A 13475-nucleotide genomic window follows, 5' to 3' on the forward strand; every position below is an offset into this window, starting at 1 on the left:
TACATGTGTCAAGGTGACCCCAAAGATATGCTGAGTAAGGACACCGTAAACTGCAGCGTCAGCTTTAGTTTAACCACACTTTGGTTCCTTACAGGACCACAAAGGTTGGAACTTGCTGGTTTGACCTCGTAGATAAGTTTGTTTTATATCTTATTCTAAACTGTTATGTAGGTTGTTAAGAAGATTGAAGATAAATGTAGCAGAGTAAAACACAGTATTTGCCCAAAGATTTGCAAAATAGTATCTACTGAAAGAAAGTACCGTCAAACTCTATGTACACGCAGACCCTTCAGTTGCAGGTGTTGCTATGGTTGAGATGGAAAGCTGGATGCTCCTCATAGCTGAAATTAGTGTCTTAAACATGCTCCGTGCATTTAAGGCTTTGTAGTGACAGATGGCTTTACATTGCAGCTTCAGCTTTCTGAGGGGCAGCTGACTGACCCACATTTGGCAGCAGAAGAAGCAACATTTTCCACAACACATACATCACAGGAGACTCTTGCGTCTTTCCTAAATGTGAAGAGTTACACAAAGACATCGGTGAACATGGCTGAGTTTTTGGGCAGTTGAACAAAGCTGATGAATCCTCCTCGACGTGGCACCTGAAGATCTCAGGTAAAGGACGTTTATTCAAGAGTCTTCAGGGATAAAAAGTCACTCCAAGTTACGTGTGTCCAGTTTAATGCTGCAGAGGCAGACGGTGCAGCCCATGACTCCAGACAGCGTCAGGATAGCCAGCAGGATGGCCCACCAGTGAGCCTGAGGAGAATAAACAGAAACATGATTTCGAATAAGCTGGAAGCATTGGTGTCGTTTGGTTTAAGATTAAGATTAAGATCACTAGAATAAAAATCTTTAATTTAATCTTTAATTTAAAATGTTGAGCAGAAACAATAATTTTATTGTTCAAAGGTTTTATTTACCAAAAATATTACCTCACTGATTTTGCCTTATTGTTCATTATTGTTCACTTTCATATTATTCCCTCAGTTATTACCCCCCATTACATAAATCAGTCTAATATCACTCAGCTAGAACCCATCACTGATACAAAGCTATTATTTAGTAATAATGTTATAATTAAATATCATTACAGGCCATTATAATGTTATTACTGTGCTATTACCATGTTATCACTGAGTATTAATCTACCTTTTCTTTTGCAATCGTGTCTCTTTTTGTTTATGAAGCAGATACAAAAACACTACATGTGCAGTTTCTTCTTTCAAAAGTTTCAGTCTATAATGCTTTGTGGTTTCATACTGGTTAGGTCCCAGTCACAATAACCTATATACTGGCTGATGACTACCTAGCAACCACTAGTTGCTAGGGAAAAGGGAGTATTCCACTGGTTGTGACTTTTGTGACTGATGTCACACAGTGACAGCCAACAACCTCCTGCAACTACTCACCTACTGGTTGGGAAATGCACAGTTTCTCCCAGTGACCAATAGGATACCAAGAGGGATTAAAAAAAAGGTCTATATTATTTTGAATTACTTGTTTTATTCAAATGAACACAATGGCTAAACATCCTGTTTGTTACACAGGGAGCACATATGGTAGCTGATCTTTTGGGTAACTCTACCGATTGAGTAACACTTCTGATGCATCCACTGGCTGAAAGAAAACATGCTTCAAGGCCAGCTGCACGTGCTTTCCACACCATTTCAACCCAGAAACTGTAGAAAAGACTCTACTTTGTTTTAAGGCTGAACACTGAACACCCAGATATGAACAACATATGGCCCCGATAGAGAAAACAAATGTTCTCCAGCTGCCAAATGCATATCAGCCAAATAATGGGATGGGCTCATCACGTGGATCTACAGGCCGTCAGTCGTAAACCTCTTTTTTGGATCATACCTAATCTGAAGGAAAGAGGACTTTTCTTCTGTATTTGAGCACAAAAAGTACTTTCTTACTACAACCATTTTTCTCACAAGCACCTTTTCTTATACCTAAGAGCTTTTAACCTAAAGTTCACAGACTCATACAGATGAGCAAGTATACTTCAACAAGTAGAGTAGAGGAGCTTCTAGTAGACAAGCTGCATGTTTTATAGCCATGTGTAGATCGAATACATTTTTGAGGTGTAGGCAGATTTATATTTATTTAGACCCAGCTATCCCTCATGTCTTAGTCTCAGTGTTTCTTCCTGTTTTATTTTAATAGTCTAAGGTCTCCTATGTATCATGTTCAGTTTTGCTTCCCCTGTCTCGTCAGTCGGATTCTGTTCAGCTGTGTTCCTCAGGTGTGTCCACTCTGCCCTATTACCTTCAGAAATAAAGCCATTTTTTGGGTCCTGCGCTTGGGTCCAACTGTGCCTGCTATGCAGCGAAACCTGACAATCAATGTATTTATCTTATTCTGATGTTATCGCACTAATGTAGATTCCACCTTCATCCACTCTCCCACGTCGTCGAAGTCATCCAAATGAAGAAAGGAGTTCTTCAGTCTCGCGATGGGGCCGTCTGCATCGAGGATGCGGCATACGTGAAATTTGTCGCAGTATCCACGGTTTCCAGAGCACGGCGCACCACCCACCAGGGGCAACACTTTTTTGTGGAAGTGATCGGACAGAACAGACGATGTGGTGCTTGCACAAGTCTCAGGCTGATCTGCAAGAAATACAAACAAAGGAAATCAAATCAAGTTACAGAAACATTACACACACACATAGAGAGAGAGAGAGTATAAATACTGTTTATACTTTACAAAAGCAAGTTTTTTGAGCCGCATACCAGCCTGTGTGTATATATCATAAAGAGATATGCCACTTACTCAAAACTTGACAATATGAAATGGAAACCGGAGTTTGAGAAACAGTTGACCTTTAATAACTACGATCTGTGAACACAGATTGGTCTAAAAGAACACAATCATTTAGAAATGTAACCTCAGCACTAATTAACACAGCCTGAGTTGTTGAGACACAGCGTGTAAACACATTCCTCTGTAGCAGAGGACACATGTTCCCATGGTTACCGGGCTTCTGGCAGCACATGTGGCATTTCTCCCTCATGGAGTCTCCGGGACAGTCGCACTTCTCCAGGTGGTGCTTCACACAAACCGAGCCAGTGCAGACCTTCAGAGACAAACAGATACTACAGTTAGGATGTAGAGTCAGAAGAAGCTGGGAGAACTATGATGTAAGAAATTAAGACAAATAAGAGCCAGTTCAAGTTCATCAATATCAGTACGTCTATTGTTGATGATCAAAATATTGACTCGATTGGTAGGTAATTGGATTATTTCACTACCTTACAGTTTATGTCAGTCATGCGAATTAGCATTGAATTAAAATTTATATATCTATATTTATGTTTTAAAGAGGACCTATTATGTTAGTTTCCAGATCCATGTTTTTATTACAGGACTCTACCAGAGCTCATAAAGGTCCTTATTTATCGTACACTGGACCCTCGATTTAAGCATTCTTATATCTCATTGGCTACCTCCCACAAACAGGAGATTTGAACTAAAGGTGGGCGGGGCTTCTTTCCTCACAGCCCAAGCCATGTGCCTATGCACCATATTAGACATATGTGCTCTCTTTGATGTCATACAGAGCCTAGGGCATTAAAGAACGATCTGAAGTCAAGAAAAAATACAGAAAAGTATACCAGGTTCAATTCAAACAACACTCGTTCAAATACTCAAATACGTACGCACACAAAAAGACATGAGCTAGTTTAGGGAGTGTTTTTCATTTCATGTTAATACATCAGATTTAGCCATTCATAACCACTCCTGGCTAATGTCTCATAAGAAAACTGGGGAAACAGACAGGTAAGAGGTACTGGGGCGCTTGTGTTGCATTAACTTTTTCAGTATATATAACACTTACAGACACTTATATAGTGTTCGACAGAGTTTAGAAACTGCCTCTTACTTTCTGAGACTTTGTAATGTGGGGATCTGCATCACAGATGTGTTTCACTGTTGTTGTTTTTTAAGCCTGAAGTAAATTTATGTTTGACATGTTTTGATGAACCGAATATGTTTGTTTGAAGTTTTTTTTTCTCTTTTGTGTTTCGTTGGAAATAATATATCAGTGTCAGTGAAAAAAAAGAGATGAATTTGAGAATTTTAACTAAAGATAAGTTTTACCTTTCTTGGTTTACACTATTACTTACATCTTCTTAAAAGCCTTTTATCATGTTTTACGTTTGGGATTATATATTTTATGTTCCCGGATCAGGTCATCCAGGTTAGATGAGGTTAGAACATCTGGAGAATAATATATCCAGAAAACCACAGTCACAGCTGGAATAAATGTTCTCCTGCTGAGAGGACAGAGTAACGTCTGTGTTTAATTTTGGAGGGAGATCCTGTTGTTATCCTGCTGGTTAAAAAGGATTTTTCTCTTCTTTTTTCAGAAATGCTGTGTTAAAATGGCACCTTTGTTTACACCTGTAATACCTGCCAGTAAGCACAGACAGTGGGTTTTAAATGTTCTGATTATTTCAAGATAATTTTCATTTCGTGCTACCTAAAACAAAAACAGGAAGCACTTGATTGTATTTTAAATGAGAAACTGGAAACAGCCGAACTTATTTGTGTGCAACGCCCTCAATCACTTTTAATCAGAAGGCAAATGCACAAGTCAGCTGATGGGAGGCAACTTGCACTCTCTGCACTCTCAGACACACTGGTGAGTGTTTGCAAATAATTGTGCTCTCTTCTATAAAAGTAGACAGACTGCTTATATGTTAGCATTCTGTCTGCAATATGCAATCAGTCTGAGTCAGTCTGCACTGATGATTGCAACTCATCTGTAACACGTCTCTTTGCAATAGAGAACTACTATATAAAAGCAAGGCTAGTTTGCAGTTAAATCACCTTTCTGCAGCAACGATTTCAAGTGAAGAAATTTCTTAACTTTTATTTAAAATAAGTGAGACTCTGGCTGAATTGTAATGTGAATTTCTGCGTATGCAGGCGACACGGTTTTATCAAAAAAAGGTTGCTTGTTGTGCCAAATACAACAAATATCATTGACACTGATATTTTTGTATGATCACGATATTAGGTGTAGACAGAGCTGACACACAACACAACAAACTCACTCACTGAACACTTTGTTAGGAACCGCTGCTCAACTGAACAATGTAAATATCTAATGAACCAATCATGTGGCAGAGTTGTTGCCAGACAGGCTGGTCTGAGTATATCCGAAACTGCTGATCTGCTGGGATTTTACCACACCACCATGTCGAGGGTTTACAGAGAGTGGTCTTAATAAAGAAAAAATATCCACTCACTGGCAGGTCTCATGGATGAAAATGCCTTGTTGATGTCAGAGGTTGTGTCAACATATGAAGAACTCTTTTTCATGTCTCTGAAAGATGAACCAGAGTAGCAAAAGACCACTCCAGGTGGCACTCTTATTAGCTCATAACAAGAAACCGCGTGTACGGGATTGTTAAAATTGAACCTTAGAAGACTGGAAAACTGTTGTCTGGTCTGATGAGTCTCTTTGAAGTTCTGCGACATTCTAATGGTAGAGTCAGAATTTGGCTTTGACAAATTCCACAGCCTACCTGAGTATTTTTGCCAACTATGACCATGTCCTTATGACCACACTGTGCCCATCTTCACCTTATAAGGTGTCTGGCGAGTGGACATGATGAAAAAGAAATCTCTGGAAAAGCTACTAAATGAACCTTATACTGAAAGTCTATTGCCATGTGCTGCTTTCAAGGTCAAGATTCACATGCTTTGCAACATTGCTGCACACTTGCACACTTTCCCTCATTGGGTAACGGAGTGTGTTAAGTAACGCTCTGGTGTGGTGGATGTGCCCGCCTCACCCCATTCAGGCAGACACGCGTGCCCTGACTGCACACAGTGAGGTTTTCCTTGGCAGCTGGCTTGGGGCAGAGCGGGGAGAGTCCTGAGCACACGCTCGCTTTCTGGCAGTCTGTCTCCTCGTCGCACCTCTGACCCTCTGGCTTAAACTCGCACTTCTGACCACAACACAGGCCCTGACTTGGACTGATGAATGGAAGAGAAAAAACACCACAAACATGGCTGCACATGAGAGCTACATCTAAACTAAACAAAGCCGCATCTCGAAACTAGAATATAAATAGTTTAGATGAAAGACTGATGATGAATATTTAAATTTATTAACCTCAAACCCATACATGATTGAACTACAAATATTCAGAAAGACCTGAACAGCTAATTACAGTTTTGGAAATCATTTTCGCACACTTTGATGTTGTGTACATGTGGAGTACCTGCAGATTTTACCAGGCTTGAGGTGACACTGGATTCCTACAGGCTCTTTAGCACTGTAGCAGCAGAGATCTGTATCTTTGTTACCGACATCACACTCCTCACCTTCCTCTATGATCTGGTTTCCACAGATGGGCTGATCACTGACTGCCCAAAATGAACAGACAAGCAGATAAACACATGAGCAGATACACAAATACAGATATAGCCTGAAGGCTGCAGCAACTAGTGCACAATGTAAACAGGATGCAGGACACTGATATTTCTTCCTCACCCGTGAAGCAGTCATCTTTCTTCAGCTTCAGGATGTTGCTAACGTGTTTGATGCTGCAGGGTGAGAATTTATCGTTGTTTTCACGCGCCCCGTCTGTGGCGTAAGGAAACATCAGGTACCTGCCTTTACCGACATCGGAGCCGAGGTTCCCGCAGTTAGCGCCCTCATCGTGCTGAAACACAGACAAAACGGCAAGCATGAAGATATTTGCTTCCACCTCTTAAATATAGATCGGGGAATCAACTTCCTTCACTGATCACGATGAGGAGCTTTTCCAGTCATGTCCATCAGCAGGCCTCAGCTGAAAGGGCAGTTTTACTTTTAAGAGCAAAAAGACAAATCTTGAATCCCCTGTCCATCTAATGATGTGTTCCACATGTGCAATAAAACTAGAGCTTCCTCTTTTTCTGGAGCTCATACTCTTAGCATGTCAAAGTCTCTGATGAATTATTAGTCTAATGCAGAGACTTGAAGTGAACATGCAAACATGCTGAGGGAAACGGCATTGATGTGGATATTTTTGCATATGTTTAAGATTAGGTTGAAAGACACTGGTGATTATACAGTCGTCACTTTATCTGTCACTATCTGCAGCTCTGGGTTTGCCAGGGCACTGCAACACAGCAGATGTTGGAACTCTTTCTTTCAGCATGCATAAAACTAACTTGAATTGTGTTTCCACTCTCATGCCTCAGTTTCTTTTGTGGGGGCTTCAGACTTTGCACCAAACCTTGTATTCGCTTCTAGTGTATACCAGAACTACGCTTTCTTTAAAGCTGAAAAACAGGAAGAAAAGCAAAGCTGTGTTCAATACCTCTGCAGAAATGTATATAACAGCACTTCCTGTTTACTTTTTGAGGACCTGTAGCAGTCTACAGATGCTGTTTTCACAGACACGATGTGATTTTAGGTTAAACATAACCAAAAACAAAGATAAGTGTTTATACTAGAAAGCTTTTCCAATTCAGGAAAAACCTGGTGTGCTATTTCCTTGTATTTTATGAGGTACTGAATGTTTCTTCTTATACAAATATACATAAGCTCTATGCACTACACCCCCCAGAATACAATGAGAAAATAAGGAGCGGGACAACAAAATATTCACAAAGGATAAAGCAATCAATGACTATACAGTTTAAGTAAATATGATTTATGGAGCAGCAACACCTGTAAACAAATATGGGGACAGGGGAAAAACTTAAAAGTGCTCCTATATGAATATGAATAACAGTAACAGAAACAGGCTAGACTATTTAACAATACAATATGTTACAGATTTACAGATGTAAGAAATAGCACAGTACAAATACAACAATACAAACCACTCAATAATAAATATCAAGGATTGACAGAGGTGATTATAAATATATATCTAGAATATTGACAACAACATTACTGAGTAGAAAAGAGCGTGTGCAAAAAGGGTGTAACTGTTGCAGTGTTTACAGTTGTAAAGGCCACGGGCAGGAATGATTTCCTGTGTCGTTCAGTGGTGCTTTTCAGTCTCTCACTGAACGTGCTCCTGTGGCTAGCCAGCATGTCATAGAGTGGGTGGGAGGTATTATCCAACATTGTCCTTATCTTGGACAACATCCGCCTCTACGACACCACCTTAAGGGAGTCCAGCTCCATCCCCACAATGTTACTGGCCTTGCAGATCAGTTTATTTGCCAATCATTGCATTTTGTTTTTATTTACATTTTACACCTGAAAAAAGACGTTTCAACTTAATGTAAATTAAGACTTGCTGCCTAAATCTGCTTTGATGGTTTTGATAGTTATTTTCTTTTTATCCATTATATTAGAGGTAAAGCAAAGAAAAGATATAACTTTTCAGATATTAACCTGGAAGCCAGTCTGATAAATGACCTTCAAAAATTCATTTTGTTGTTGCTGACTTACAGTTGCAAGGTGTAATGGTTTAGATAGTGAAGGTCGCCTTTGCAAACTTTGGTCTTGTTTCCAACCCATCAATGATGTCCTCTTTATATTTCAATTTATCTTTCACCTGATGAATTCATTTTTAAAAATCAGTGTAGAGATACACAGTTTGGAAGAGAAATATTCTGAAAGCCAAAGCGTCTTTTTAATCAAAGTTTCTCCCCATCACAGTGCACCCCTGTGCTTTTTCCACCATGAAGTTGCAGGAGAGACCTTCAGTCACATGTCTTTATGTCTTCCTCAATCCTATGCAGCCTGGAAACATGGCTGTCACAGGAGCAAAGATATTAGAGGGGCCGAGGTGTGCTTACAGTAGTTTAATTTATAAAAAGGCAGCAGGGTCTGACATAGCAGAGCTAATCTGCTCAGGAATGCCTCGGAGGGCTCTTTAGTGTGTGGTAATATGAATAATAGAGAGCAGGGTGAAAAGAGAGTGTGGAGTGCTGCTGGCGTTTTGGGCAGCAGGAGAAAGGTTGGAGGTGTTAGCAGCTGTCACACATACTGAGGTGCAGGCATTTGTGTGCTTATATAACATGTGTGCTGTTATTGAGGTGGCGGAAGAGACTGCCAGGCTCTGCTTATGGACACAAACAGAGAGTAACCATAGGACACAAGTGACTGACATCAGAGCTCCTCCCGTTCCCTTTTTTGAGATGTACCAGTGAGACTGAGACAGGGGTCCCTATAAAAACAAACCAGTCAATAAAGGACAAGGTCTCCAACGCCCACAGAAGTGAATCATTCACAGACAATTTGTTCCAGTGCAAACAACCGTGTGAGAATATGCGACACAACACTTTGAATCTCTGGGACTCGTCACGTTCAGCAAACAGCCAACGACGTTTTATGTTTAAATAAAAGATGGAAATGATTCAGGTTGAAACTAGCAAACAGACATCCAGGATACACTGAACCCATGAAACGTGCAAATCGAATGAAAAGTCTCCTCACGTCCGTCACGTCCGTTAAATCTAATGTACACACCGTCACTCATTAGTACAACAAACAGAAACAGCAGCAGATTTGGCTGCACTAAAAAAAAGAAAAGAAAAGGCATGATATATTTGATTTTGTTTTCTTGGTGCTGAGCAATCTGGCTTTCATTTCAATAGAGTTTTTAACCATGAGTAAGACTGATTCCAATACAGGTAATCCTTCAGTCAGAAATCACCTGGCCTTATTTTGGTGCATGGAGCACTGTTGTCACTAAAGCTAGGCTAATGCTAAGTCATTACTGTCTCTCAACAAAAGCACCATCTGTCTAATAACCCACAATTTGATTTACATGAACATGAAATTGTGGTCGTGGAGCAACATACGCTAGCTGCACCATGGAGATATAGCAGCACAGAAGATTGAGATGTACTTTTTAAAGGTAAGATGTTGAAATGCTATCAGTACACTCAGATAAATACAACTTAATAAATACAACTGAATACAACTTGCTCTGTCTGCAGCTGCAATATCTACAAAAGGCCTCCTGTTCGACCTTCTAGATATAATTTAAACCACAACTGACATCAACAAGTTCCGACATATATGAAAAAATCTTTATATAAGTTGTATGGTTGAATTGTAATCATGTTTTGTTTTGTTTTTTTTGCTGGTGTTTTTCGTGGTGACTGACCGGAGATCCAAGGCTGTGGCCGAGCTCGTGTGCCAAAGTCAGCTGGACTCGTCGAGGAGGCAGAAACTGTCCGTAGTTCTGAATTGTGACCAGACCTGTGTTCAGGGTGCAGTTAACACCGTTTTTGAGGGTCGCAGGCTTTGAACACACTCCTCCCCAGTTTCCTTAGATAAAGAAAATAAAAGACAATATCTGAGATTGTGAGGTTCACTGAGTATGTGACACTTAAAGTTAATACTTAAAGTAAATATAGTTTAAAAGCTGAAACTTCTGAACATTCCGATTTATCTCAGCGTTCTCCTGAAAAACCTTTACATATATTTATGTAACATTTATGAATTCATCTCAATCCTGTAAGACCCAACCCATCAAAAATAGCCAGAGAATTCAGATTTTTTGGGAACTCAGATGTTTATTAACCCTTAGAACAAAATCCACATTTTTTTTTTTGCTGTATCATTTTTTGTATGATATATTTTGATGATATATCTTTTTTTTTTTTGTATTGCATTTGATGCATTGGCCATTTTTGGCAACTTTTTGTTAACAACACTGTTAATTTTATACAAAAAAAGAGTTTTGTCCATAACATGTTGAAATGATGGCAGGTATTGATCATGTTGATGAGATAGAGGTCTCAGAGGGTTTTGTTATGTTATATGCAACTGTAATTAGTTCATATCTTTGTATAGCTGTCGATTTAATACATTTCTGTTTATTTATATAGAAGCAAATCACAACACTAATGCCTTCAAGGTGCTTAATAGTGTAAGGTAAATAATTGACAATAATCCAAAAAACCCCAACAATCAAACAATCTTCTATGAACAAGCACTTTGGTGACAGTGGGAAGGAAAAACTCCCTTTTAACAGGAAGAAACCTGTGGCAGAACCAGGCTGTGGGAGGGGCGACCGTCTGTTGCAACTTTGTGAGTGAAGGGAGCTTCTGAGTGCTGCAACCAAATGATCCACATAGGATTTTAAAAACCACTGAAGCAGCTGAGGAAGGTAGAAATACAGGTCACTGCAAAGCTGTAACCTCATGAATGCCTCCTGAGTTGATAAGGAAGATCTTACAATCACAGCAGAAACGAGCTGCAGATCTAATTAAAGCCTGGCACCTGTTACTTTACAGGGTGATAAGATTGCATAAGTGACCTTGTGCTACTGGAAATACTTTAAAACCAACAGTGCTCTGCTACTGTGGCTCCAGTTTGAGGTGTGGCTAGAGTCAGGTGAGCTCTCCTTTTTTTACACCAAAGCCTGTGGTGGTCATCATTGCCTTTCACTTTACATAATATCCATTGAAAGCCATTCTTACAATTACAAACAGCTGTCCACAATCACATGGAGGGATATCTGGGAAGTGATGTCATGTTGCAGCTGGCCAGCCACAGAGCTAGCTTTACAGAAACCAGTCTGATTGGTCAGGCTGCACACCTATAGGTCAGAAAGACTGTTCATTGGATAAAGTATGATGTGAATACCAGTAGTTTGACATTATCTAACTAAATTTTCAGTCTTATAGGTTCAGTTCTTCTCATTGTCAACAACACACCGAACATTGGAGGAGTCTAACCCGCGTTTTCAAAGCACAGCTGGGGAGTTACTTCCCCATCTTTTCATTGGTTCCCGTGCACCCGTGTGTCGGTTGAGGTTGCAGGTCTTGGCAGTCTCGTGACTTTTATGTAACATCCTCTTACATAATGTTATCAGCGCCACCATTTTGGCGGGAAAAGCTTGCAAGGTACGTGTCTGTTTCTGAGAAAACCGAGCACACCAGGTGTCATCGCGGACTGTGGGAAAATGTCGCTGGCATCTGGATCTCCCACCTGCATGTCTTTGTTACGCAGTGGGTGTAAGTGTGACAGGAAGGGTCAGGGACAATCAGAGGTCAGAAAGCAAAAACAGAAGCGTACCCTATGACACCAGGCTGGAAGCAGTAGCAAATAAAATGTCTTCTAGATAAGCGAAGGAGGTTTGAGGCTATTTTATCTTTTGGGAATTGAAACTTTGAGGCTTTTAAGCTTTAGATAAAAACACAAAAAGAATTACGATAGACTGCCATTACTATAAATCCTCCGCATAGTTAAAAGTCAAACTGCCGAGCACGGCTTTTCCAGTCACATTGATGAAGAATGCTGGCTGCTTCTTTCCTCCATTCCCTCCTTTTGACCTGAAATGGTCCCCCTAATTCAAGGGGCTGCATTTCCTAGAAAGAGTGTTACTTTAGAGGTCCCCACTGTGGGTTTTGGCAGCAAGCGTGCAAGCGATCGCAGAGTCGGCCTGCACTCTGTTCCTCTCCTTTTCTCCTTCTCGTCTCTGACACACAAAGGACGCGTACTGAAAGAGTCCTATTATTAGCCTGCTGGATAAACACAGTCTGCATGAGCAAACAATCATCTGGCTCGCTTAAATCTAATGTACACACCGACACACACACACGCACTCACCATCAGCAGGAAACATGCGTGTATATATTGTATACATACACTAACGGTAGAAAAAAAGTTTATATGGTTTATATGAGCAAACGCTACAACGACGGAAAGGGTCTTTCCTTAGACCTAAACACATCTGGGGGAGTCGGAGTACCCAAATAAGACCTTTAACAGCAAAAGCAGATGCAGTGAACATTTTGCGTTCCAAAAACAACAACTAGTTCCCAGATAATACGCTGGTACTACTCAGGAAGGCAACCAAAAGTACTGTAAATAATGTATGTCTATACAGGCTTCCGCTCAAGGCTGTCTTTGTCTCCAGAGTTCAATGACCTTGCAGTTGTGTGTGTTTATTTGCTGTGTTATGAGGCTGTTTCAAGCATTTTTATTGGTCAAAGACTAAAGACTTAATCTGACGGGTGTGTAGCACAGCTGTTAATCAGCCGGGGTCTTACGCTTTGTATGTTTTTCAGCTCCAATAATGTCAGTATAACAAAATGAAACTATTTCATTGAAAAGGCTGCCACTGCTGTTTATTTGCACGCATTCATTTTATTACTGCTGTTACCATTGTACATAGGTTTGATTTTTATGTGTCCTTCATCTTTCCTAATTCTTCTCTATAATAAGGAGAGAGAGCAACAGTATTTTGATTCTCCTGCATGTACTGGACATGCAGGAAATTGACAATAACAACAAAAAAATCATTGAATCTTAAGAAAGTACTTTTTTTTTCTAGTTAATTGTGTCAGGAGAGACCCTAGATGATTAAAGTTTGAGGAAGAAACCAAAGAAATTATATTATTCTTGTTATTATATATATTATGGATATATATGGCTATATGGACATATATATATGTGGATATATTATATATTATTAGTTCTTACCACTCACTACACACATATTTCTCCAGATTACAGTGTGAAAAATCACTGACAGAATGAC

General features: G+C 39.9%; 1 protein-coding gene across 2 annotated transcripts in view; it reads right to left on the bottom strand.

Moving 5' to 3' along the window:
• Positions 1 to 549: 549 nt before the first annotated feature.
• LOC146607302 (disintegrin and metalloproteinase domain-containing protein 10) overlaps positions 550 to 13475 on the bottom strand; it is a 29470-nt gene continuing 16544 nt past the window's right edge. For both annotated transcript variants that reach the window (XM_085347505.1, XM_085347504.1), the window contains 7 exons: positions 10089 to 10252; positions 6521 to 6692; positions 6249 to 6393; positions 5817 to 6000; positions 2989 to 3088; positions 2401 to 2621; positions 550 to 759 (listed from right to left, as the gene is read on the bottom strand). In XM_085347505.1, coding sequence (XP_085203631.1) covers positions 655 to 759; positions 2401 to 2621; positions 2989 to 3088; positions 5817 to 6000; positions 6249 to 6393; positions 6521 to 6692; positions 10089 to 10252 — 1091 coding nt within the window. In that variant the 3' untranslated portion in view covers positions 550 to 654. The remainder of the gene's footprint in view (positions 760 to 2400; positions 2622 to 2988; positions 3089 to 5816; positions 6001 to 6248; positions 6394 to 6520; positions 6693 to 10088; positions 10253 to 13475) is intronic.

Source organism: Diplotaxodon limnothrissa, linkage group LG23 (assembly GCF_057381915.1).
Source record: "Diplotaxodon limnothrissa isolate DT_005_m linkage group LG23, D_limnothrissa_male_GT1.1, whole genome shotgun sequence".
NCBI classification, from domain to species: domain Eukaryota; kingdom Metazoa; phylum Chordata; class Actinopteri; order Cichliformes; family Cichlidae; genus Diplotaxodon; species Diplotaxodon limnothrissa.